Source organism: Pleurodeles waltl, chromosome 5, assembly GCF_031143425.1.
Source record: "Pleurodeles waltl isolate 20211129_DDA chromosome 5, aPleWal1.hap1.20221129, whole genome shotgun sequence".
Lineage (NCBI taxonomy): Eukaryota > Metazoa > Chordata > Amphibia > Caudata > Salamandridae > Pleurodeles > Pleurodeles waltl.
This window is the reverse complement of record NC_090444.1, coordinates 969121687-969149128: the sequence shown is the minus strand read 5'-3', so window position 1 is coordinate 969149128 and position 27442 is coordinate 969121687. Positions and strand designations below refer to the sequence as shown.

General features: G+C 47.9%; 1 protein-coding gene across 4 annotated transcripts in view; it reads left to right on the top strand.

Moving 5' to 3' along the window:
• The window catches only part of SRSF7 (serine and arginine rich splicing factor 7), a 193639-nt gene that overhangs the window by 130183 nt on the left and 36014 nt on the right, over positions 1-27442 (top strand). For all 4 annotated transcript variants that reach the window (XM_069235100.1, XM_069235099.1, XM_069235098.1 and 1 more), the window contains one exon: positions 12439-12474. In XM_069235100.1, the coding sequence (XP_069091201.1) occupies positions 12439-12474 (36 nt within the window). The remainder of the gene's footprint in view (positions 1-12438; positions 12475-27442) is intronic.

Genomic DNA, 27442 nt, shown 5'->3' with positions numbered 1-27442 from the left:
TATATAAAATACATACATATACAGTATGAAATATGCACGAAAAATATATATAGCATTTTTCGTAGACAAATTTTCATACTAAACTCACATATACATGTGTAAAACAGCAATGCAGACTATAATCATAAACAGGCTAAAATGCTTTATTTCTATGGAGTTTTTTTAAATTTTTTAAATTATTCTCACAATTACAATAAGAGAAAAAATATCTCCTAAAACCACACCACTGAGCCCAGGGAAATCAGCAGTAGCAATCATCAGAGAAAAAGATAAAAAACTACATTGAAAAACACTAGAGCATTCTTAGCCAATAGGCTGCATGCAGGTTAACACAGGAGAACCATAAAAACTTTGGCACCGTGCCTTTAAGACCCTGAGCACCTCCAGTATCCCACCATGCCTCAGGGGTGAAGGAGAGGTGACAGTTGGTTCACAGTTAGGTCAGTTCTTTTTTCCGGCTTCTTCTGAGAGGATCCTGGAGCATTGAGCTCTCAGTTATTCTGAGTTTTTCTCAGAAAAATACTTTAGAACAGCGTTTTTTCCTACTTTACTCGACATCTAACATCATTGTCTGAGTTTGGAGGTTTTTTCCTGACAGAAAAATGCCTTCACTTTTTGTGAAATGCCCTTCCTGTGGGAAGAAGAAGGCCCAGTCAGACCCACACACTTTGTATTGTGTGCCTGCCTCAGAGTCACTGCCCTGACACTTGCAAACACTGCAAGAACATGTCAAAGAGGACTCTGAAGGACAGAGAAAAGATCAGGCTTCATGGGCTTCACGAGAGGCAGAAAACATCATCCTCTTCGCTTCCCAGGCAGCCAACAGGCCACTCTCAGGAGAGAATGGCTAGATCGACGTCAGCAGGTAGGAAAGTACCTGTTTGTTCCCCGTCGACGTCGTCGCTGCCACCATCTCACCGCCATAGATCGCCGTCGACGGCGACCCGCCCGACGTCGACTGATACGGCGTCAAGAGAACATGGCCATCGCAGGGGCATATCTCCGTCGACGGCAACCCGCCGTTCGACGTCGAGCCATAACCGGCACGCCCATTCGCCGCCAAAGGCCTCGCACCCCTCGATGTCAAGAGAGACGATGTCGAAATCGCCCCAGCGGCGAGAGCGAGGACATCCGCCATCGGCCGCCCACTGCTCCACGTCGAGGCACACGACAGCGAGCAGGTCGCGGTCCAGAGATCGCCGTTCGACGTCAAGACACTCAACGTCGAGACAGGAACAACTGGCGGCGCTCCCTTCGACGTCATTACGGTCGACGTCGACACAGGTTTTACCTGTCTTGCAGGGAGCAGAACATCGGCTTCCGCCAGCAGATAAGACCACTCCATCTCCAGTGGTCTCCATAAGGAGTGGTTCATCTCGGTCGAGAGCGGCATCGTCGGGGCATGTCTCACCCAACAATTTGTCACCAAGATGGTTTGGAGAGCCTTAACAGACCAACGGCCTCCCCGGATTCGCAGTTTTCACGGATGTACTCTCCTACTGCCTCTCTCCCGAGAACACCATCACCGACAGCGCGGGCAGGACGGGCTCGTTCTGCTTCTCGCCAACCGACCACAAGGCCTGGGCGCTCTGCTACAGCGTCTCGCAGCAGGTCACGTTCCCAGCGTCGGTCTAGATCACGATCAAGACACGGAAGGTCGCCCTCCTGGTCATCGTCAGGGTCATCCGTCAGACGATACTCCCCCACCTTAACAGATTCTCCACCAGCTAGAGTTTCACCGGTGGATGACATCACCACTTTTAATGAGGTGCTTTTCAGGGGAGCACAGAAGCTAAACATAGAGGTTCCAGAACCATCAACCTCCTCATCAGTCATTTTTGAGACTACAGCATAGAGTGGTTTCGAAAAAGCTACTGCCGCTAGTGCCTGGTCTGTTGCAGCCGACCATGGACACCTTTTTGGCACCAGCCACCCTCAAATCTGCTCCTGCTAGAATTTTGAAAAAATATAAAGCGCCTGAACAAGATCCTTTATTTCTCAGAACGGATCCGCCGCCGGACTCCGTCATATTGGCCGCAGCCCGAAAAACTCACTCAGTGGCATCATCCTCCACGGTTCCACCGGACAAAGAGAGCAGACATCTAGACTCTCTGGGGAGAAAAATGTGCGGCACAGCGGCATTTATGATGAAGGTCTCCAGCGCGTCTGCACTCCTAGGCAGATATGACCGTTCACTGTGGGACTCTCAACCGGTTCACAGAAAAACTACCTAGAGAAGACACAGGACTTCCAAGAGATCCTTCAAGAGGCATGTCTGGTATCCAACCAAGTCATCAGCGCAGCAGCAGATGGGGCAGACTTAGCTGCACATGGGTACGCACATGGGATCTGTGCAAGAAGGTCTTCCTGGTTGAGATTGACTGGATTAAAACAGGAAGCACAACAGCGCATCCTCAATCTTCCATTCAACGGGAACTCGCTGTTTGGTACCCATACGGACGAAGAAATGGCGCGCATGAAAACTGAAGTGGACACCATGAGGGCAGTAGACCTGGAGAGGAAGAAGGACTTCAGGCGGAGGTATAGGCCTTATGACAGGCGCCCTTTCCAGCAGAGGGTTCAAACCCCTCACTGGTCCCAGAGGCCACAGCAAAGGCAGGGACGCCCGCTTTTTCAGTCTCGTAAAGCCACAAGGGAACGAGGGTCAAGTAGACCACAACAGTCCACACCCAAAGCGCCGGCCAAGCAATGAGGACTCGCTTCCCTTAACACTGTGCACCACTCCGGTGGGGGGAAGTATCACAGACTTTATTCACGAGTGGCGTTCTATCACAAAAGACAAATGGGTGCTCAACATTGTCGAGAATGGCTACTCTCTTATTTTCCGGCAACCTCAACCACACTTGCCACCAGCCAGATGCAATCCGTCTCACGTCAGCCTATTGCGCAAAGAGGCTCTCGCCCTTTTACGAAAGAAGGTAATAGAAAAAGTTCCACTCGCGCACAGAGGGAAGGGGGTTTACTCCCGTTATTTTCTGGTGGCGAAGAAAGGCAGAGAGGGCGTTTTCAGACCAATTCTGGACTTACGGCTTCTGAACAAGTACATAAGAAAGCAAAAGTTCAGGATGCTGGCTCTTCACCAGATTTTCCCTCAGCTACATCAGGGAGACTGGATGTGCTCCATCGACCTGCAGGATGCATACTTTCACATCCCGATAGTTCCCAAGCATCGGAAATTCCTGCGCTTCCAGATAGCCTCACAGTACTATCAGTTCAAAGTGCTACCATTCGGCCTGAAATCTGCCCCCCGCATCTTCTTGAAATGCGTGGCAGTGGTAGCGGCACATCTACGAAAACAAAAAATCTTCATTTACCCATACCTAGACGACTGGCTATTGAAAGCCTCCTCTCCGGAGCAGGCGAGAACCCATCGGGACATTGTGCTCAAGGTTTTCGAGTCTCTAGGGCTTCAAGTCAACTACCAAAAGTCTACCTTGATTCCAACGCAGAACCTCCACTACCTGGGAGCAATACTAAACACAGAGCTCCAAAGAGTGTATCCTTCGGAGGAACGACTATTATCAATAAAGAAAGTGTCAAGACCTGTTAAGATCCGACGCATCTACGGCCCGTCAGGTGACATCTCTGCTGGGCTCCATGGCATCATGCATTTTCATTGTCCCGAATGCCAGGCTACATATGAGGCCCCTCCAAGAGGCGTTGGAAAACAACTAGAGCCAAAGGACAGACCGCTGGGAGGACAGAGTGCGGCTGCCGATAGCAGCACGTCAGTCATTGCGATGGTGGATGCACAGACCTCACCTATCAGTAGGGGCTCCGTTTCACCAGTTAATTCCATCCGACACTCTGGTAACGGATGCGTCTCTTCAAGGATGGGGGGCTCATCTAGGTCCCCTTCAAGCTCAGGGCCTGTGGTCCGACAACGAAAGGAAGTACCACATCAATCTACTGGAGCTCAGAGCGGTCCATCTGGCTCTCAAGTCTTTTGCTCCATCGATTCAGGGGAAATCTCTCCTAATACAAACGGACAATACAACCACAATGTATTACTTGAACAGACAAGGGGGAAGGAGATCCCTACCCCTATCTCGGGAGTCCCAAACAATCTCGCATTGGCTCCTGGCCAGAGGAATGTCGCTTACAGCGGTTCACCTACCAGGTCAACAAAACATGGAAGCAGATTTCCTGAGCAGACACCTTGAGGACGCCCACGTTTGGGTCCTACAAGGCGAAGTCGTCGAAGACATCTTCGCTCAATGGGGTCGGCCTCAATTGGATCTCTTCGCAGGCGAGGTAAACAAGAAATGCCCAGACTTCGCATCCAGGTTCTACCGTCCGGGATCTCGAGGAATGCCCTGTTGATCGACTGATCAGGGATATTTCTCTACGCTTTTCCACCGATCCCCCTCATACCGGCAGTGATCAACAAACTTTACAGATCCAGCACCAGAATGATTCTCATAGCTCCACAATGGCCCTGTCAGTTCTGGTACACAGATCTCCTCAACCTATCGGAACAACCTCACAGGAGGCTGCCGTGCAGACCGGATCTTCTGAGCAGGATGGAGGGCAGGGTACTGCACCCCAACCTACCCTCTCTGAGCTTGACAGCATGGCTCCTGAATTCCTGCAGTATGGGCACCTAGGGCTCTCGCAGGAGTGCATGAACATCTTGAAGGAGTCCAGACGACCTTCCACGCGGCGTTCTTATGCGTTTAAGTGGAAGAGGTTCTACATATGGTGCTGTCAGCAAGGTCAGAATCCCATACGGGCTCAGAAGGAGGTCATACTGTCTTACTTACTCCATCTGGCAAAGTCCGGTCTGCAGGTATCATCTATTAAGGTACATTTATCTGCCATTACAGCCTATCGTAAGTCACCTTCTCAGGAATCCTTCTTTACGAAACCAGTAGTCAAGGATTTCTTGGAAGGTTTGAAAAAAGTTTTTCCGCCCATTCGGAGACCCTCCCCTCCATGGGAACTGAACATAGTACTGTCAAAACTTATGGGCCCTCCTTTCGAACCTATACACAAAGCCTCTTTGCAACACCTTACGTGGAAGACGGCTTTTTTGGTAGCCATTACTTCTGCAAGGAGGGTCAGTGAAATTCAGGCTTTGTCCTCCAGAGAACCGTACAAAGTCTTTCACGACAATAGAGTAGTTCTGCGAACTCACCCATCATTCCTACCGAAGGTGGTTTCAGAATTCCACATCAATCAGACCATTTCTCTACCAACTTTCTTCCCCAATCCGGAGACTCCGGCGGAGAAAGCATTGCACTCCCTAGATCTGAAAAGAGTGCTAAAATGTTATTTGGATAAAACAAAGTTGGTTAGACATTCCAACCATTTGTTTATAAATTATGGTCATTTAAGAACAGGAGAGGCAGCATCTAAACGAACCATATCAAGATGGATAGTTTCTTGTATTGTTAATGCATACCAGTTGGCTAACAAATAACTACTTGCTAGACCTAAAGCGCATTCCACAAGAGGAAAAGCTGCTACTGCTGCCCTCCTTAATAATGTTCCAATATCTGAAATTTGTAAGGCTGCTACATGGAAGTCTGTACGTACATTTACTAGACATTACTGTTTGGACTCGGATGCAAGAGCAGACGCCCAAGTTGGGCAGGCCTCTCTGAGAAATTTGTTTGCATGATACATTTCTATTCCTGCACTTCTATTGGACAGTCCGCAGAGTCAAGGGATGGGCTTGCTAATATATTCAATGTTTATGACTATTGATGAGGATCCCCTGGAAGAGAAGGATAAGTTACTTACCTGTAAATCCTAGTTCTCTTCCAGGGGTATCCTCATCAAAGTCATAAACAACCCACCCTCCTCCCCGGACGCACGTCTCCTAGAAGTGCAGGACACACTATCTTTTGAATCGGCTACACAGCTTGTCACCGTAAATAAGTACTGACCTAACTGTGAACCAACTGTCACCTCTCCTTCACCCCTGAGGCATGGTGGGATACTGGAGGTGCTCAGGGTCTTAAAGGCACGGTGCCAAAGTTTTTATGGTTCTCCTGTGTTAACCTGCATGCAGCCTATTGGCTAAGAATGCTCTAGTGTTTTTCAATGTAGTTTTTTATCTTTTTCTCTGATGATTGCTACTGCTGATTTCCCTGGGCTCAGTGGTGTGGTTTTAGGAGATATTTTTTCTCTTATTGTAATTTTGAGAACAATTTAAAAAAAAGATAAACTCCATAGAAATAAAGCATTTTAGCCTGTTTATGATTATAGTCTGCATTGCTGTTTTACACATGTATATGTGAGTTTAATATGAAAATTTGTCTACTAAAAATGCTATATATATTTTTCGTGCATATTTCATACTGTATATGTGTGTATTTTATATATGCTCCGGGGTCCCCGCACAAGGGCGGGAATATTCAATGTTTATGACTTTGATGAGGATACCCCTGGAAGAGAACTAGGATTTACAGGTAAGTAATTTATCCTTTTGGGAACTTTCATAGATTCACATGCAACCCACCCTTACTTCCCTGAGGAGCTCACCTTCATTTCCTCAATCCTAGATGCATTGTTGCACTTGTGCTTGGAAAATCTGAGGGAAATCAGCTCCTCACAGGAGGGTTCTAGAGGGTGGTGTGAGCTGATTAGTTGTCTAAGTTTGGTCCTTTTTTATAGAACGACTATAAGATGTTACTAAATTAAGAGGCCTAGTGCCTCTGAGCTTTATATGCCATTGAGCATGGCTTTTGTATTACACCAGGAACTCCCATCTCGACGACGAAATGATTCAAGCATGTGAAACTATGTAAGTTTCCAATACTGGGGAACTACAGTTACAGGTAAGTAACTTGTTTCTTCACTTGTACTGTCAGTAATTGAACTGGCCAGTACAGGGGCATATCTCCACGTGCAGGTATGTCCTCACATGTAGTACAGTGCACCCTGCTTTAGGGCTGTAAGGTGTGCTGTAGGGCTGATTGACAAATATTACCTGCATTAAGGGGCATGGCACACAAATGTCATGACATGTTTTCACTTTTTAGAGCAGTGTTAGGGAAAATGGCAAAGTGTTAAGTTGTGTTTTCTCTTTTTAGAGTACCTTATCACATAGCCTGGAGTGACAGTCTGTATGAGTTTTGTGCTGGTTCTCTTAGAGTGGCACACGCTATGCTGCAGTTCTTAGGGACCCTCTTTAGTACCTGTGCCCCTGGTACCAAAGGTACCTCTTACTGGGGACTCGCAGAGCTGCTAATGGCCCGGTCACTGGAGGAATCAAGCGACCGGTTGTCTTGTTTTTGGGAAGGCAACAATGGAACTGGGGACCTGGTTAGCAGGAAACCAGTGCACTTCAGGCAAAGTTGCATCAAACAGGCAAAAAAGGGGCCCTACTGCAACTAAAACCCAGGTTCCTACAGTGGTCCAGTGCTGGAGAAGTAAGTTAACTACCTGTAAGTGCAGGTTCACAAGTGATCTGTCGTCTTTCTCTCTTCAGAGGCACTCATTGTTAATCTCTTAATTGACTTTCTTTGCTGTGCATTCTTAGCTGTAGTCGCATCTAGGAAGAGCGAGGGGCAGAGTCACCTCAGTGGCTGGAGTTTAGCCAGATACTAAATAAATATTCACTGATGATCTGAGTACTACAGGGATTCACAGCCTGACAACGAGGACTTGATTCAAGCATGTGACTCTGAAAGAGAATTAAAGTAACAGCTGAACAACTTATTTTGTTTGTATAATAGGTAATTGAGTTTTAGGCCCAGCGTAACACGTAAAACACTAGGTAACCACTTGTCCTACTGGTTAAACTCGTGTACAGAGTGCCCTCGGGGCATCCTTCAATCCAAATGTATCTCCAAGTATTTCACATCTGTCTAAAGTAAAGTCCACTGAATTACTCGGCAGTTAATTCCCAATTTGAATAAATATTCTTCTTAGATTAGGTTGGTAGATTGTTTGTGATATTCGTTATTCATTACAAAATAGTACTTTTTTTTCTTTTTTTAAATAAACAGATAGTTGATGCATGTTTCATACTCTACCCACAGGTTATAAAATTAGCATAAATGACATGTCTGGTTATTATATGCATGTCCGTTTATAATTGCAATCCTAAAAATTTCTCGCATTATTCACATTGAGTTATATATCTAAACCCATCTATACTATACACATTGTTTCATTATGTGCATTTTCCATTATCCTAGTATACCAGAACTGCTCAAATAAAACCTGGGGGAATGGATGTTATGTATACCATGTAGATTACTATCTTGATTGTGTTCGCTACATCGAAATCACCATCTCCGATTCGTCCCCATTCCTATTTACAAACCCGTGCTCAAATAGAGATGAACATTGCTGATCCAGCTGATTTGTGTGTAACCTGTTCATTAAAGTGTTTGCTAAAAAATGATAGTGTTGCAATGCCAAAGTAAGGATTAATAATTTTGTTTAAGCAGGAATACAACTGTACAACACAATTGTCAACTCTCGTTCAGGCAATTCAGCTAGTCATTTTATGGAACAGCTGTGTCAGAACCATCAAACTCAGTAGGGAAAGGGAAGTAGCTAAGACTTAAGAAGTTTGATGGTACATATTAAAAGTACCTTGTTGCAGTCGGTCAAAGTATCATCCGTATGATAGTATCAACTAATAGTGTTTTGGGAATGGATGTCGACAATGTACGCCCCTGTTACTAAGCCAGAAAGGAAAATACTGATACTAAATGCTAGCCATATAGTTAAGAGGTAGGAACCTAACTGAACACTCATGTCTGTTGTAGGCAAATGGCTCCATGTTGCAGTAGACACCTGCAGGAAGTTGGCACTGTATGTACTATTTCAAAGTAAGAAATAGCATGCACAGAGTCCAATGGTTCCCCTTAGAGGTAAGATAGTGGCAAAACGAGATTATCTAAAGCTCTATTTTGTGGTTGTGTGGTCGAGCAGTAGGCTTATCAGAGGGTAGTGTTAAGCATTTGTTGTACATACACACAGGCAATAAATGAGGAGCATACACTCAGAGACAATTCCAGGCCAATAGGTTTTTGTATAGAAAAATATATTTTCTTAGTTAATTTTAAGAACCACAGGTTCAAGATTTACAAGTAATACATCAAATGAAAGGTATGTCACTCAGGTATCTTAGGAACTTTGAATCAACACAATATCATGTACAGTTTTAGCAAAAATGGCAATAAGCTATTTTAAAACTAGACAGTGCAATTTGCAACAGTTCCTGGGGGAGGTAAGTTTTGGTTGGTTTTGCAGGTAAGTAAAACACCTACAGGGTTCAAAGTTGGGTCCAAGGTAGCCCACCGTTGGGGGTTCAGAGCAACTCCAAAGTTACCACACCAGCAGCTCAGAGCCGGTCAGGTGCAGAGGTCAAAGTGGTGCCCAAAACACATAGGCTTCAATGGTAAAGGGGGTATCCTGGTTCCAGTCGGCCAGCAGGTAAGTACCTGCGACTTCGGAGGGCAGACCCAGGGGGCTTTGTAGGGCACCGGTGGGGACACAAGTCAGCACAAAAAGTACACCCTCAGAGGCACAGGGGCGGCTGGGTGCAGAGTGCAAACAGGCGACTGGTTTGCAATTAGTTTCAGTGGGAGATCCAGGGGTCTCTTCAGCAAAGCAGGCAGGCAAGGGGGGGGGCTCCTCGGGGTAGCCACCACCTGGGCAAGGAAGAGGGCCACCTGGGGGTCACTCCTGCACTGGAGGTCGGATCCTTCAGGTCCTGGGGGCTGCGGGTGCAGTGTCTTTACCTGGCGTCGGGTTCTTGGAAGCAGGCAGTCGCGGTCAGGGGGACCCTCTGGATTCCCTTTGCAGGCGTTGCTGTGGGGGTCCAGGGGGGGTCAACTCTGGCTACTCACGGGCTCGCAGTCGCCGGGGAGTGCTCCCTGTAGTGTTGTTTCTCTGCAGGTCGAGCCGGGGGTGTCGGGTGCAGAGTGGAAAGTCTCACACTTCTGGCGGGAAACGTGGAGTCCTTTTAAAAGTTGTTTCTTTGTTGCAAGTTTTGGTTTCTTTTGGAACAAGGCCGCTGTCCTCAGGAGTTCTTGGTCCTTTTAGATGCAGGGTAGTCCTCTGAGGCTTCATAGGTCGCTGTACCCTGGGGAATGCGTCGCTGTTGCAGTTTTTCTCGAAGTGGGGAGTCAGGCCGGTAGGGCTGGGGCCAAAGTAGTTGGTGTCTCCGTCTTCTCTGCAGGGCTTCAGGTCAGCAGTCTTTCTTCATCTTAGGTTGCAGGAATCTATCTCCCTAGGTTCTGGGGGCCCCTAAATACTCAATTTAGGTGTGTGTTTAGGTCTGGGGGGGTTAGTAGCCAATGGCTACTAGACCTGAGGGTGGCTACACCCTTTTTGTGCCTCCTCCCTGAGGGGAGGGGGGCACATCCCTAATCCTTTTGGGGGAATTCTCCATCTGCAAGATGGAGGATTTCTAAAAGTCAGTCACCTCAACTCAGGACACCTTAGGGGTTGTCCTGACTGGCCAGTGACTCCTCCTTGTTTTTCTCATTAACTCCTCCGACCTTGCCACCAAAAGTGGGGCCGTGGCCAGAGGGGGCGGGCATCTCCACTAGCTGGGATGCCCTGTGGCGCTATAACAAAGGGGGTGAGCCTTTGACGCTCACCGCCAGGTGCTACAGTTCCTACAGGGGGAGGTGAGAAGCACTTTCACCTAGTACAGGTTTTGTTACTAGCCACAGAGTGACCAAAAGCACTCTCCCCATGTGGCCAGCAACATGTCTGGTGTGTGACAGGCTGGCAAAACTAGTCTGCCCACACTGGAAGTCGGGTATGTTTTCAGGGGGCATCATCTATGCCATGGGCAGTGTGAGGTTAACATGGCACCCGAAGGGGAGTGCCATGTCAACTTAGTCATTTTCTCCCCACCAGCGCACACAAGCTGGCAAGCACTGTGTCTGTGCTGAGTGAGGGGTCTCCAGGGTGGCATAAGAGATGCTGCAGCCCTTAGAGACCTTCCCTGGCATCAGGGCCCTTGGTACCAGGGGTACCAGTTACAAGGGACTTGCCTGGATGCCAGGGTGTGCCAATTATGGAGACAAAGGTACAGGTTAGGGTAAGAACACTGGGGGGGGGAGGGGGTGTTTAGCTGTCCTCCGCACACTTTCAAATCATAACTTGGCATCAGCAAAGGCAAAAAGTCAGGGGGTAACCATGCCAAGGAGGTATTTCCTTACAACCCCCCAACCCCCAAAACAACATTTTGCTTGATATTGATGCTGACTTGACTGAGCCGTGTGCTGGGATTCTTCTAACCAGACCCCAGCGCCAGTGTTCTTTCACTAAAAAGTACCATTGTTTCCACAATTGGCACACCCCTGGCACACAGATAAGTCCTTTGTAAAAGGTACCAGTGGTACCAAGGGCCCTGTGACCAAGGAAGGTCCCTAAGGGCTGCAGAATGTTGTGCCACCTAAGGGACCCCTCACCTAACACATGCACTATTCCAGTGCAAATTGTATGTGTTGGTGGGGAGAAAAAGGCAAAGTCGACATGGCAATACCCTCAGGATGCCATACACACAAAATGCTGCCTGTCGCATAGGTAAGTCACCCCTCTAGCAGGCCTTACAGCCCTAAGGCAGGGTGCACTGTACCACAGGTGATGGCATAGCTGCATGAGCAATATGCCCCTACAGTGTCTAAGTCCATTCTTAGATATTGTAAGTACAGTATGGCCATATTAAGTAAATGGTCTGTGAGTTTGTTTTGACAAACTCCACAGTTCGATAATGGCTACACTGAATATTGGGAAGTTTGGTATCAAACTTCTCAGAATAATAAACCCACACTGATGCCAGTGTCAGATTTATTAAAAAACGCACACAGAGAGCATCTTAGAGATGCCCCCTGTATTTTACCCAATCCTTCATTGTAGCTTACAATTGATGTACTTGCCTCAAATCTGAATCTTGTGGTTTTAAAATTAAGAACATTTATATTTTTCTATATAAAAACCTATTGGCCTGGAGTTAAGTCTTTGTGTGTGTGTTCTCACTTATTGCCTGTGTGTGTACAGCAAATGCTTAACACTACTCTCTGATAAGCCTACTGCTTGACACCACTACCACAAAATAAGAGCATTAGTATTATCTAATTTTGCCACTATCAACCTCTAAGGGGAACCCTTGGACTCTGCACACTATCTCTCACTTTGAGATAGTATATAGAGAGCCTACATCTTGTTGTAACTAAAATAACCCGATTGGGGCAAGGTTTTCTCAATTACTGGGTAATGTTGAGCTGCTCAATTCATATATGTGAGATACTTTAAAGATGTCTTGTGGTTGGAGGGTGCCCTTACAAATGCCGGGTGTGTTCAAGTGTGCAACTTATTTTATAGCTTGCACTCATTGAGTCTTGTATACACAATGTCACTAGTCTAATTAGTTGCATTCACCTCAAAAGGGAACTAACATTGTTTTATAATTGCTTTTACTATTTTGTTTTTTAGCTGGTCAAAGTCCAGGTCAGCTACCCCAAGGAGAAGGTATGTCCATTGCTTGATACGTGGTTCACATGTAAATTCATTACCTTTTTATTAGATGTGTCATTTGTTTATATTGAATGACTTAAGCAGTCCTTGTCCTAGCCGTTCCGGTAGCCTTTAAATGCTTCAGGTTTGATTGACAAATATTGCACACCCGTGTTTAACTACAGAGTAAAAAAAATAAACAGCTGGCACAAATCATGTATTGCCCTGTTGTGCAGCTCTGAAAAGCCTTATTGGTTAAGTAACGCATTACACTGTCTGGGTTGCATGACTGTTTTGTTGCAAGGAGTCATAATTGGCTGATGTGTTGTGACATCCAGAGGAAAATTGGCATTGGGTGGTAGAGCTTATCGTGATTGAGAAGGAGGAGCAAGAGAACACTTTGATTATATTACCTGACTGCCAAAAGCCCAAGCTGAGTTAATACTTCAAGAGTCTGAGAAGGATGGGACCAGTCCGATATCCCAGTGCATGGCTTGAGGCGCTCTACATCATGGTACTACCTCCTGCTCCCAAGAGGAGGCAGTTATCCCTTGCCTGCTGTAAATGGCCAACTCAGGCCTTGACGTTTACTCCAGTTTGGGGTTTTTCATAGATACACATGCTTGAACCACACAAAGGGTGGGGGGGGGGTGTTTGGGGGTGGGGGGTTGCAAACAGCGCTAGCCAGTTCCAGGAATGTCCCCTTCTCCTTCCGCACTGGCTCCAGACATCATTAGGGGGTAAATGAGCCCTTTGTGGGAGGCCAGGGTACAGCTTTTACCAATGCATGTGTGCCCATCTCTACCTCTCCCAGCCCAGGAAGACCACTCGGTGTGCAGATGTACTCCTGTTACATCTCCATCCTCCCTGGGCACTGGCTGTCTGAAAAGTATGCACAAAGTCCAGCTGTCACTCGACATGGATTGGCGTAAAGCTGCAAAATCACCAGAGTTATAAGCACAGAGAAATGCCTACTTTCTAAAAGTTACATTTCTCCAATGGTAATAAAACAATCCACTTACACTAGTAGGCAGCATTTCCCACTACTATTCCAAACTTACTAAACATTCCCAGGCTATTCCTCATAGACGAGAAAATACCAATTAGACATATGTTGGGGTATTTCCAATGCAATTCTAATGAGGTGCAGCACTCACAATGACATACTAAATAGGCTGTTTGTCATTACTAGGACATGTCGTACATAAAGACAGATGTCCTACCTTTTACATACACAGCACCCTGCCCTTAGGGCTATCTAGGGCCTACCTTGGGGGTGACTTGGGTGTAGTAAAAAGGGAGTTTAGATGTTGGCAAGTAGTTTGACTTACCAAGTTAGTGTGGCATTAAACTGCACATGCAGGCCCTGCATTAGCAGGCCTGAGACATGTTTGAAAGGCTACTTCTGTGGGTAGCACAATCTGCGCTGCAGGCCCACTAGTAGCATTTAATTTACAGGCTCTGGGTAAATGGTATACCACTTTACAAGGGAATTACAGATGCATTAAATAAGCCAAACAGATGTAAATCAATCATGCCAAGTTTAGAAGGGAGAGCCCATGCACTTCAGCAGTGATAAAGTGCTCGGAGTCCTAAAGCCAACAAAAAGAGGGTCAGAAAAATAGGAGGAAGGCACAATGTTTGGGAATTGTAGGACAGTCACTCTTTCTGGCCTGGTCACCCCCCAGGTTTTGCCTATTTATCCATGTGTTTAGACTGTTTTCACTGGGATCCTGCTAACCAGGACCCCAGTGATTGTGCCCTCTCCTCTAAATGTGGTTGCTGTCGTACCCTTTACACTCCACAGTTGACATACTGGTGTACCCATTTAAGTCCCTAGTACATGGTACTTGGGTACCCAGGGCATTGGTACACCAGGGGTCCCCCATGGGCTACAGCATGTATTATCCCACCCACGGGAGCCCATGCAGCTGTCTGCAGGCCTGCCATTGCAGTCTGTGTGAAAAGGTGCATGCGTCCTTTCACTGCTGGTCGCTGCACCAAGTCACTATGAGTCACCCCTATGGTGGGCAGAGTGCAGGTTTCTGTGTGTGAAGGCACCCCTGCATGAGCAGAGGTACCCCTACGAACTACAGTTCCAATGCACTGGACTTGGTAAGTGTGAGGGAAGCCATTTTACCATGTACTGGCCGCAGATCACTACCTGTGGCCAGCTACAAAATGGTAACTCAGAACCTGGGCATGTTTGGTGTCAAACATGTCAGAATCATACCCCAATACTAATGCCTGTATTGGTGGCATGATTCCATGCACTCTGGGGGATCCCCCCAATATTGCTCCTACCAAGGTTTGAGGGCAGGTCACGCTGCTGCAGCCACTCAGACAGGTTTCTGCCCTGCTGCCGCTTGACAAGCTCCAGCAGGGGAAAGCAGAACAAAGGATTTCTTGTCGGAGAGTAGATGCAAAATCCTCTCCCTTGGAAATAGGTGTTATATGGTTGGGTAGGGGTATCCTTCCCACACTACTGGCTTTCTTTGAAGGGGACATTTGGTGCCCTCCTTGCATAATCTAGTTTGCACCAGTCCAGACCCCCAGTCTCTGCTGTGGTGCTAAACTGCACAAAGGAAAGAAGAGTGACCACTCCCCTGTCCGTCACCACCCAGCGGTGGTGCAAGAGCTCCTCCAGGTGGGCAATTTATTCTGCCACCCTGGAAACAAGATGTGCAGAGGCCCCTGGAAGCATCTGGTTGGTCAAGACAGGTGACTGACGTCAGTGACCCCCTCTGATAGGTGGTCACCCTGCAGAGTGACCAAGCCCCCTTTTAGGGCAATTTAGAGATACCCTTGTGGGTGGGTCCCCATATTCAGCGTGCAAGACTCCACCAGGACTCCTCTTTATCAACCTCTTCTGCTTCTGGCCACTGAAACTGCTGGTGCTGGCCTTCACAGGAACCAAACAAGCCTACAAGTCCTGAGACTACCTTGCCTTGTAACATTGTTTCCCCGGCTCCTTTCAGCAATTGTGACTTTTCCACAGCTGTCTGAGCATCCTCTGGGGTCCGCTAGACTGCAGCTGCACCAAAGAAGCAAGCAGGAATCTCCCCTGCAGTGAAGGAGTCACTTCCCTGCATCCGCAGGCACCTAAGGCAATGACGTCCAGCTGCTGGGATCTGCTCTCCACAGGAACTGTGTAGATCCTCCAACACAGGTGGTGGTTCAGAGTGGTCCCTTTGGTCCTTTCTGACCAACTTGGGAGACTGTGAGCCCTTGTTTCTCCTTGCAGGACAAAACCCCTGTGCACCACGATTCTTGCAGCAACCAAGACTTGTTGACTCTTGCTCCAAGGGATCTTCGGCTCCAAGTAGCCCTGGCCTCCAGCACTTCATCCTTGCAAAGACAGTCTCTTCTTTGCTGCTCCAGTGTCGTGGGACTCTTCTCCAGGTGTGCTGATTGGGTCTCACTGCAACTTACTGTGCCTTCTGCCAGTGGGATAGTTGTGGGGGCTGTGACTGCTTCTTCTGGCTCTTTCGGCTGCTGAGGGTCAGCCCGGACTTCACTCCAAGGGTCGAGTCCCCTGGAAGTTGCTGGTCCTCTTCTTCCCTGTAAACCCTCTTCTGCCCAGATTTATATTTGCCAAGGCTTGTTGGTGGTCCTCCTAGCCACTGACTACCTGCGACCTGGCAACAGACGTGGGACATCTTCCACCCTACTCCAAGGACCCCTCTGCAGCTCCTTGGCTCCACAGCTGATCTTTATCTTCCTTCATCAACCTGGATCTTCATCCACAGAAGGGTGGGTAGTGGCTCTTGCCCCACTCGGACACACCTGCGTGGACCAGACTCTGTCCCCTTCTTTTCCATGTTCTTTTCATCTGAAATCCACAGTTGGGTTCTCCTGGACTGTCCCTGGTCTTGCAATCTTCCTTTTCAAAGTCCCCTGTTAGTCTTTGGGAAGACCAGGTAACTTACCACTGCTCTCCTGGTCGCCATATTTATTCAGCTCTTGGGGTTCCAAGCTCTCCCAGCTCCCTTCTAACTACCGCACATACTTGGGTGGGGACCTAACTTTGCAATCCACTTATTCTAATATTGTTTGCCCCCCCCCAAATAGGGCCCTAGCTATTTTCATCAGTTTCTTGGCAATTACTGTTGTTTCTTTATGCTAATTCCTAATACTTAGTGTGTATATATAGGCATGGATCCTGACAAGCCATTGGGTACACTGCAGTATCGCGAAATACCTATCATTCTCTTCCAGGGGATCCTCATCAATAGTCATAAACATTGAATATTCCCGCCCTTGTGCGGGGACCCCGGAGCATATATAAAATACACACATATAAAGTAAGAAATATGCACGAAAAATATATATATAGCATTTGTAGTAGACATATCTTTCATACTAAACTCATATATACATGTGTAAAACAGCACTGCAGGCTATAATCATAAACAGGCTAAAATGCTTTATTTCTATGAAGTTTTTATTTTTAATTTTTTTTATTCATTATAAAATTACAATAGAGAATAAATATCTACCCAAGCCCCCAAAACTGGGCTTAGGGAAATAAGCAGTAGTAATCAGTAGAGAAAAAAGAGAAAAAACTACAATGGAGCATTCTTAGCCAATAGGCTGCATGCAGGTTAACACAGGAGAACCATTAAAACTTTGGCACCGTGCCTTTAAGACCCTGAGCACCTCCAGTATCCCACCATGCCTCAGCGGTGAAGGAAAGGTGACAGTTGGTTCACAGTTAGGCCAGTTCTTTTTTCCGGCTTCTTCTGAGAGGATCCTGGAGCATTGAGCTCTCAGTTTTTTCTGAGTTTTTCTCAGAAAAATACTTTAAAACAGCGTTTTTTCCTGTTTTACTCGACATCTAACATCATTGTCTGAGTTTGGCAGTTTTTTCCTGACAGAAAAATGCCTTCCCTTTTTGTCAAATGCCCTTCTTGTGGGAAGAAGAAGGCCCAGTCAGATCCACACACTCTTTGTATTGTGTGCCTGCCTCAGAGTCACTGCCCTGACACTTGCAAACACTGCAAGAACATGTCAAAGAGGACTCTGAAGGACAGAGAAAAGATCAGGCTTCATGGGCTTCACGAGAGGCAGAAAACATCATCCTCTTCGCTTCCCAGGCAGCCAACAGGCCACTCTCAGGAGAGAATGGCTAGGTTGACGTCAGCAGGTAGGAAAGTACCTGTTTGTTCCCCGTCGTCGCTGCCACCATCTCACCGCCATAGGTCGACGGCGACCCGCCCGACGTCGAAGGATACGGCGTCGAGGGAACATGGCCATCGCAGGGGCATATCTCCGTCTACGGCAGCTCGCCGATCGACGTCGAGCCATCACCGGCCTGCCCGTTCGCCGCCGAAGACCTCACGCCCCCCGACGTCAAGAGACATGATGTCAAAATTGCCAGAGCGGCATCCGCCGTCGGCCGCACACGACGGTGAGTAGGTCGAGGTCCAGAGATCGCGTTCGACGTCAAGACACTCTTCGTCGAGGCACTCAACGTCGAGGCAAGAACAACTGGCGGCGCGCCCTTCGACGTCGGCACAGCCGTCGACATCGACACAGGGTTTACCTGTCTCGCAGGGAGTAGAACATCGCCTTCCTCCAGCAGATAAGGCCTCTCCATCTCCAGTGGTCTCCATACGGAGCGATTCATCTCGTTCGAGAGCGGCATCATCGGGGCATGTTTCACCCATCAACTTGTCACCAAGATGGTTGGAGAGCCTTAATAGACCAGCGGCCTCGAGGTATGGCTGGTATCCAGCCAAGTCATCAGCGCAGCGGCAGATGGGGCAGACTTAGCTGCACATGGGTACGCACATGGAATCTGTGCAAGAAGGTCTTCCTGGCTGAGACTGACTGGTTTAAAACACAAAAGACAAATGGGTGCTCAACATTGTCGAGAATGGCTACTCTCTTCTTTTCAGACAACCTCCACCGCACTTGCCACCAGCCAAATGCAATCCATCTCATCTCAGCCTGCTGCGCAAAGAGGCTCTCGCCCTCTTACGAAAGAAGGCAATAGAAAAGGTTCCACTTGTGCACAGAGGAAAGGGGGTTTACTCCTGTTATTTTCTGGTGGCGAAAAAAGGCCGAGAGGGTGTTTTCAGACCAATTATGGACTTACTGCTGCTGAACAAGTACATAAGAAAACAGAAGTTCAGGATGCTGGCTCTTCATCAGATTTTCCCTCAACTACATCAGGGAGACTGGATGTGCTCCATCGACCTGCAGGATGCATATTTTCACATCCCGATAGCTCCCAAGCATCGGAAATTCTTGCGCTTCCAGATAGCCTCACAGCACTATCAGTTCAGAGTGCTACCATTTGGCCTGAAATCTGCCCCCGCGTCTTCTCGAAATGTGTGGCAGTGGTAGCGGCACATCTTCGAAAACAAAAGATCTTCATCTACCCATACCTAGATGACTGGTTACTGAAAGCTTCCTCTCCGGATCAGGCGAGAAGCCATCAGGACATTGTGCTCAAGGTTTTCGATTCTCTAGGTCTTCAAGTCAACTACCAAAAGTCCACCTTGATTCCAACACAGAACCTCCACTACCTGGGAGCTATACTAAACACAGAGCTCCAAAGAGTGTATCCTTCGGAGGAACGACTATTATCAATAAAGAGGAAGTGTCAAGACCTGTTAAAATCCGACGCACCTACGGCCCGTCAGGTGACATCTCTGCTGGGCTCCATGGCATCATGCATTTTCATTGTCCCAAATGCCAGGCTGCACATGAGGCCCCTCGAACAGGGTTGGAGAACAACTGGAGCCAGAGGACAGAGTGCGGCTACCGATAGCGGCACGTCAGTCATTGCAATGGTGAATGCACAGACCTCACCTGTCAGTAGGTGCTCCGTTTCACCAGGTAATTCCATCTGACATTCTGGTAACGGATGCGTCTCTTCAGGGATGGGGGGCTCATCTGGGTCCCCTTCAAGCTCAGGGCCTGTGGTCCGACAACGAAAAGAAGTACCACATCAATCTGCTGGAGCTCAGAGCGGTCCATCTCGCTCTCAAGTCTTTTGCTCCATCGATTCAGGGGAAATCTCTCCTAATACAAACGGACAATACAACCACAATGTATTATTTGAACAGACAGGGGGGAACGAGATCCCTACCCCTATCTCGAGAGTCCCAAACGATATGGCATTGGCTCCTGGCCAGAGGAATGTCACTTACAGCGGTTCACCTGCCAGGTCAACAAAACGTGGAAGCAGATTTCCTGAGCAGACACCTTGAGGACGCCCACGATTGGGTCCTACACAGCGAAGTCGTCGAAGACATCTTCGCTCTATGGGGTCGGCCTCAATTGGATCTCTTCGCAGACGAGGTAAACAAGAAATGCCCAGGCTTCGCATCCAGGTTCTACCGTCCGGGATCTCGAGGGAATGCCCTGTTGATCGACTGGTCAGGGATATTTCTCTACGCCTTTCCACCGATTCCCCTCATACCTGTAGTGATCAACAAACTTTACAGATCCAGCACCAGAATGATTCTCATAGCGCCGCAATGGCCCTGTCAATTCTGGTACATAGATCTCCTCAACCTATCGGAACAACCTCACAGGAGGTTGCCTTGCAGACCGGATCTTCTGAGCAGGATGGAGGGCAGGGTTCTGCATCCCAACCTACCCTCTCTGAGCTTGACAGCATGGCTCCTGAATTCCTGCAGTATGGGCACCTAGGGCTCTCGCAGGAGTGCATGAACATCTTGAAAGAGTCCAGACGACCTTCCACGCGGCGTTCTTACGCGTTTAAGTGGAAGAGGTTCTACATATGGTGCTGTCAACAAGGTCAGAATCCCATACGGGCTCAGGAGGATGTCATATTGTCTTACTTACTTCATCTGGCAAAGTCCGCTCTGCAGGTATCATCTATTAAGGTACATTTGTCTGCCATTACAGCCTATCGTAAGTCACCTTCTCAGGAATCCTTCTTTACGATACCAGTAGTCAAGGATTTCTTAGAAGGTTTGAAAAAAGTTTTTCCGCCCATTCGGAGACCCTCTCCTCCATGGGAACTGAACATAGTATTGTCAAAACTTATGGGCCCTCCTTTCGAACCTATACACAAAGCCTCTTTGCAACACCCTACGTGGAAGACGGCTTTTTTGGTGGCCATTACTTCCGCAAGGATGGTCAGTGAAATTCAGGCTTTGTCTTCCAAAGAACCGTACACAGTTTTTCACGACAATAGAGTGGTTCTGCGAACTCACCCATCATTCCTACCGAAGGTGGTGTCAGAATTCCACATCAATCAGACTATCTCTTTACCGACTTTCTTCCCTAATCCGGAGACTCCGGCGGAGAAAGCGTTGCACTCCCTAGATTTGAAAAGAGTGCTGAAATTTTATTTGGATAAAACAAAATTGATTAGCCATTCCAACCACTTGTTTGTGAATTATGGTCATTTGAGGACAGGAGAGGCAGCATCTAAACGAACAATATCAAGATGGATAGTTTCTTGTATTGTTAATGCTTACCAGTTGGCTAACAAACAACTACTAGCTAGACCTAAAGCGCATTCCACAAGGGAAAAAGCGGCTACTGCTGCCCTCCTTAACAATGTTCCAATATCTGAGATTTGTAAGGCTGCTATATGGAAGTCTGTACATACATTTACTAGACATTAGTGTTTGGACTCAGATGCAAGAGCAGATGCCCAAGTGGGGCAGGCCTCTCTGAGAAATTTATTTGCATGATACATATCTATTCCTGCACTTCTATTAGACAGTCCGCAGAGTTTAGGGATGGGCTTGCTAATCTAGTCAATGTTTATGACTATTGATGAGGATCCCCTGGAAGAGAAGGATAAGTTACTTACCTGTAAATCCTAGTTCTCTTCCAGGGGTATCCTCATCAAAATCATAAACAACCCACCCTCCTCCCCGGACGCACGTCTCCTAGAAGTGCAGGACAGACTGTCTTTCGAATCAGTTACACAGATTGTCACCGTAAAAAAGTACTGACCTAACTGTGAACCAACTGTCACCTTTCCTTCACCCCTGAGGCATGGTGGGATACTGGACGTGCTCAGGGTCTTAAAGGCACGGTGCCAAAGTTTTTATGGTTCTCCTGTGTTAACCTGCATGCAGCCTATTGGCTAAGAATGCTCCATTGTTTTTCAATGTAGTTTTTTCTCTTTTTTTCTCTACTGATTACTACTGCTTATTTCCCTAAGCCCAGTTTTGGGGGCTTGGGTAGATATTTATTCTCTATTGTAATTTTATAATGAATAAAAAAAAAAAAACTTCATAGAAATAAAGCATTTTAGCCTGTTTATGATTATAGCCTGCATTGCTGTTTTACACATTTATATATGAGTTTAGTATGAAAGATATGTCTACTAAAAATGCTATATATATATATTTTCCGTGCATATTTCATACTTTATATGTGTGTATTTTATATATGCTCCGGGGTCCCCGCACAAGGGCGGGAATATTCAATGTTTATGACTTTGATGAGGATACCCCTGGAAGAGAACTAGGATTTACAGGTAAGTAACTTATCCATCTGTATCTTAACAGTTTTGTCCGCAATACCAGCAGCTACGACCTCCTCAGGCTGCCTACTGTAGGCAACTCCAGAAATGGAAGTTAGGCCAACAAGGAAAGGACACAGGCTGCGTCAGTGACTGACTAACTGCAGGCACTAGCTACACCCCCATCTTCTGTGACCTGTCTCAGGGGCAAAATATCCAAACTTCTATGAGTGGAAGGAAATAATGGACTAATTGTTATTGGATATCATTCAATGTACCCACACGCTGTAGTTCATTCAGAAACTGCCTAAGACTTCGCCTGAGAAGTCCCCACAAAAACATCTGCATCTCCTCTGGGTTTGAGGGTATTTTTTTTTTTATAATCAAATTTTTATTGTTTTGAAAAGGTACAAATAAGGAAAACAAATAACTAGCAAAACTTGATCTCTTTCACACCGGTTGGACAATATATTCTGGTCTGACATTTCAATGTTTTAAACATCTGTAAGAAGTCACTTCGTCACAGTTTGCCAGGGTAGAAACAAGGTAAGAATAGCAAGAGTATACATTTGTTCTAAGCCCCTTATCTTAGCTTAGGAGTCCCACCCATTTCCCCCATATTCTTTCATACTTGTGAGGGCATCCCCTTGATTCATACACCACTTTTTCTTGGGCTGCACACCAGTCCACCCCCTTCCTCCATTTCTGAAGGGAAGGACCTTTGGTGCTCATCCAAGCGGCTGCTATATCTCTCTTTGCTACCGCAGTCGCCGTTCCAACCAATGTTTTATCTGTTCTAGATCCCTCCATATCACTCCTCATCCCCAATAGTATCGTTTTAGGAGTCAGTACCTGTGGGAATCCCAAGGCTTTATTCAGCTCCTGGTTTATCCCCTTCCAGAACCTCTGAATCATTGGGCAGAACCATATCATATGATAGAAGTCAGCTTTGTCCTCTTTGCATCTTGGGCACCGACTAGAGCCAAGGGCACCCATTTTGTACAATCTGTTTGGAGTCAGATATGCTTTGTGAAGGAAGAAGAATTGAGTCACCCTTAACCTCGTCGACACTACCAGCGTTCGGGGGGCCATCAGTGCCTCCACCCAGTCTTCCTCTTCAAGTGGACCCACCCATTTCTCCCACCCTTTCCTGAGATGATCTAGATCCCCTGGAGCGTTTGTGATCAGCATTCTATAGATTTGAGAGACCCCCTTCCTCCCCAGGTTGCCCATTAGTGTTTTGGCTTCAACCGGGTTGAACTCTGGTATATGGGATAGTTCTTTCAAGTGCCTAGTGAGGGCATGTCGGAGCTGGAGATATTTAAAGAATTGTTTCGGGGATAGTTGGAATTCTTGCTGCATTTCATCAAAGGACTTCATCAAGCTTCCTTTCCATAAGTCCCCAACCAGGGATATTCCCAGTGTGTCCCAATTCCTGAACCCCTCCAACTCGGCCGTCTCTCTCAGCCATCTGCCATGCCACAGCGGTGTTTGCCGAGTGACCACTTTGCTCCATCCAGTATGCCTTAGAGCCGCTCTCCATGCCAAAAATACCGCTCTGGTGATGGGCTCTAGATTCATGGGGATTGGGGCCCCATATAACACATCTAGGATATGGGGATATCCTAGGGCGTCTAATTCTACCTGATATGCTGGATCTGACCAGCCTCCGTTGAACCAGTCATGCACCACCAGGAGCTGTGTTGCCAGGTAGTACAGGTAGGGGTCAACCATGCCCAACCCCCCGTCCTGTATGTCTCTTCGGCAGTTCCGGGTTGCTACTTTGTCTCGTTCCCCCCCACGTGAAGGGGGTGGTGATTCCGTCCAGTTTTTTGAACCACGAGCGTGGAATGCTAAATGGTAAGTTATGGACCACATATAAGAGGCGAGGTAGGATCATCATCTTGTACAGGGCAATACGGCCCAGAATATTCAGAGGTAGAGAATGCCAATGCCCAAGGTCTTCCCGTATAGAAGACATCAGTGGGTTTAAATTCAGGGACCAGGACAACTCAGGGAGCAGTGCGACCCATATCCCCAAGTATTTAAAACTTAACCGACGCAGTGGAACCGCCTCCTGCCAGTCAAAGCAGTCTCTCGACTGCGTCAAGGGGACCAGCACCGATTTGGACGGGTTCATTTTGAGCCCCGAGGTTTCTTCGAAGTGTCGCAGTAACTGGAAGCTTCGGGGTCCGGTCACTCCCGGGTCCGCCATGTATAGCAGGACATCGTCCGCGTATAAGGCCACTTGATCTTCATAAGAGGGGCCCCATCTCCATCACTGGTAAATCAGATCATCTCTCAACATTCCTGCCAAAGGCTCAATGGCCAGAGCAAAGAGGAGAGGGGAGAGGGGGCGGCAGCCCTGTCTCGTTCCCTGCTGTATCGGAAAGGCCGAGGACAAGACTCCATTAACCCGCACCCGCGCCATGGGTCTGGTATACAGGGCCTGGACCAGTCTACGAAACCGTGGCCCAAAGCCGGCCCGCCGGAGTACCGCGAAAAGGAATTCCCAGTTCACTGAGTCAAATGCCTTTTCAAAATCGATGAATAGGAGAGCTATTTGCTGGGGTAAGCGGTGTCGCCCTGCAATAGCCACTTGGAGCCTTCGTATACAGTGGCGCGTGCTACGTCCGGTCATGAAGCCGCATTGATCTGGGTGCACCAGTAAGGGCCACAATGTTGGCCTCCCTTTTGAGGCGGGAGGCCAACATTGTGGCATAGATCTTTATTTCACTATTAATGAGAGATATGGGTCTGTAGTCTGCGCAGGAGAGGGAGGGGGTTGGGTCTTAGGCAACACAACAATTGTGGCAATGTCTAGACCGTCCGGGAAGAAGCCCTTTTGGTCCACCTCAGTATAGAGATTCATTAGATGGGGGACCAGCTCCTCTTTGAATCTTTTATAGTATTCTGGGGGAAACCCATCAGGCCCTGGAGTTTTCCCCACCCCCATTGCCGCTATGGCTTCGTTAATTTCCGCTTTCAGTGAACTGTTCCTCCAGATCCCGTATGTCTACCGTAGGCAGAACTGGGAGTGACGAGTCTGTCAGGGACCCGTCTGGGGAGTCCCTAACCTCTGTACTTGTGGCTCGGTATAGGGTTTTATAATATTGGGCGAATGTTTCGGCCACCTCCTGGAGCTCCACCACTCGTTCCCCCCGTTCATTGTCTATCTCAGGGACGATTCGGGGAGCTTGTTGTTGGGAAACCAACCATTCTCTTCCAGGGGATCCTCATCAATAGTCATAAACATTGAATATTCCCGCCCTTGTGCGGGGACCCCGGAGCATATATAAAATATACACATATTATACATGTGTAACAAACAGTCATGCAGGCTATCATGTTAAAAACAGGCTAAAATGCTTTATTTCTATGAAGTTTTTTTTAATTTTTTTTTTTTTATATTAAATACTACAATATAGCATAAATATGTACCCAAGCTCCTAAAACTAGGCTTAGGGAAGTAAGCAGTAGCAAACTCTAGAGAGAAAATAGAAAAAACTGCATTGAAAAACAATGAAGCATTCTTAGCCAATAGGCTGCATGCAGGTTAACACAGGAGAACCATAAAAACTTTGGCACCGTGCCTTTAAGACCCTGAGCACCTCCAGTATCTCACCATGCCCCAGGGGTGAAGGAAAGGTGACAGTTGGTTCACAGTTAGGTCAGTTCTTTTTTCCGGCTTCTTCTGAGAGGATCCTGGAGCATTGAGCTCTCAGTTTTTCTCAGAAAAATTCTTTTAAAAAGCATTTTTTCACTTTTCACTCGACAAATAACACCTTTGTCTGAGCTAGGCAGGTTTTTTCTGACAGAAAAATGCCTTCACTTTTTGTCAAATGCCCTGCTTGTGGGAAGAAGGCCCAGTCAGATCCCCACTCTCTGTGCATAGTGTGCCTGCCTCAGAGTCACTGCCCTGACACTTGTAAGTACTGCAAGAACATGTCTAGGAGGACTCTGAAAGACAGAGAGAAGATCCGGCTACATGGGCTTCAGGAGAGGCAAAGAACATCGTCCTCCTCACTACCCAGACAGCCAGAAGGCCATTCTCAGGAGAGAATGGCCCGGTCGACGTCGACAGGTAGGAAATTACCTGTTTGTTCACCGTCGACGTCGTCGCTACCACCGTCTCACCGGCATAGATCGACGGCGACACGCCCGACGTCGAAGGGAACGGCGTCGGGGGAACATCAGAGCAGGGGCAAGTCTCCGTCGACGGCAGTCCGCCGATCGACGTCGAGCCATCGCCGGCGTGCCCGGTCGTCGCCAAAGGCTGTGCGCCCCCCGACGTCAGGACACACGTCGAAATCACCACGACGGCACGAGAGACATCCGCCGTCGACCTCCCATCGCTCCACGTCGAGGCACACGACGGCGAGCAGGTCGAGGTCCAAGGATCGCTGTTCGACGTCGAGGCACTCAACGTCGAGGCATGAGCAACCGGCTGGGCGCCCTTCGACGTCGAAACAGCCATCGACGTCGACACAGGTTTTACCTGTCCCACAGGGAGCAGAACATCGCCCCACGCCAGACAAGGCACCATCTCCAGTGGTCTCCATACCGAGCGACTCTTCTCGGTCTAGAGCGGCATCATCTGGGCATGTCTCGCCCATCAACCTATCTCCGAGATGGCTGGAGAGCCTCAACAGACCAGCGGCCTCCCCAGATTCGCAATATTCGCAAATGTATTTACCTACTGCCTCCCTGCCAAGAACGCCATCACCGACAGCCAGGGCAGAACGGGCTCGTTCAGCTCCTCGCCAACCGACCGCGAGGCCTAGACGCTCGGCTACAGCGTCTCGCAGCAGGTCTCGATCTCAACGAAGATCCAGGTCGCGGTCAAGAAGAAGATCACCCTCTTGGTCTTCATCAGGTTCATCTGTCGGGCGTTACTCACCCACCCTAACAGATTCACCACCTGCTAGAGTCTCACCGGTGGATGACATTACCACATTCAACGAGGTGTTGCTAAGAGGAGCGCAGAAACTCAACATAGAGGTTCCAGAACCATCTACCTCCTCATCGGTCATCTTTGAGACTCTACAACAGAGATCCGCGTCAAAAAAGTTGCTGCCTCTAGTGCCTGGCTTGTTGCAGCCAACCATGGACACTTTTCTGGCCCCAGCCTCGCTTAAGTCTGCCCCGGCTAGAATTCTCAAAAAATACAAGGCTCCAGAACAAGACCCTTTATTCCTTAGAAAGGATCCGCCACCGGACTCGGTTATCATAGCTGCCGCCCGAAAGACCCACTCGGTGGCATCTTCATCCACGGTGCCCCCGGATAAAGAGAGCAGGCATCTAGACTCTCTAGGGAGAAAGATATGCGGGACAGCGGCTTCAGCAATGAAGGTCTCCAGTATAGAGATTCATTAGATGGAGGACCAGCTCCTCTTTGAATCTTTTATAGTATTCTGGGGGAAACCCATCAGGCCCTGGAGTTTTCCCCACCCCCATTGCCGCTATGGCTTCGTTAATTTCCGCTTTCAGTGAACTGTTCCTCCAGATCCCGTATGTCTA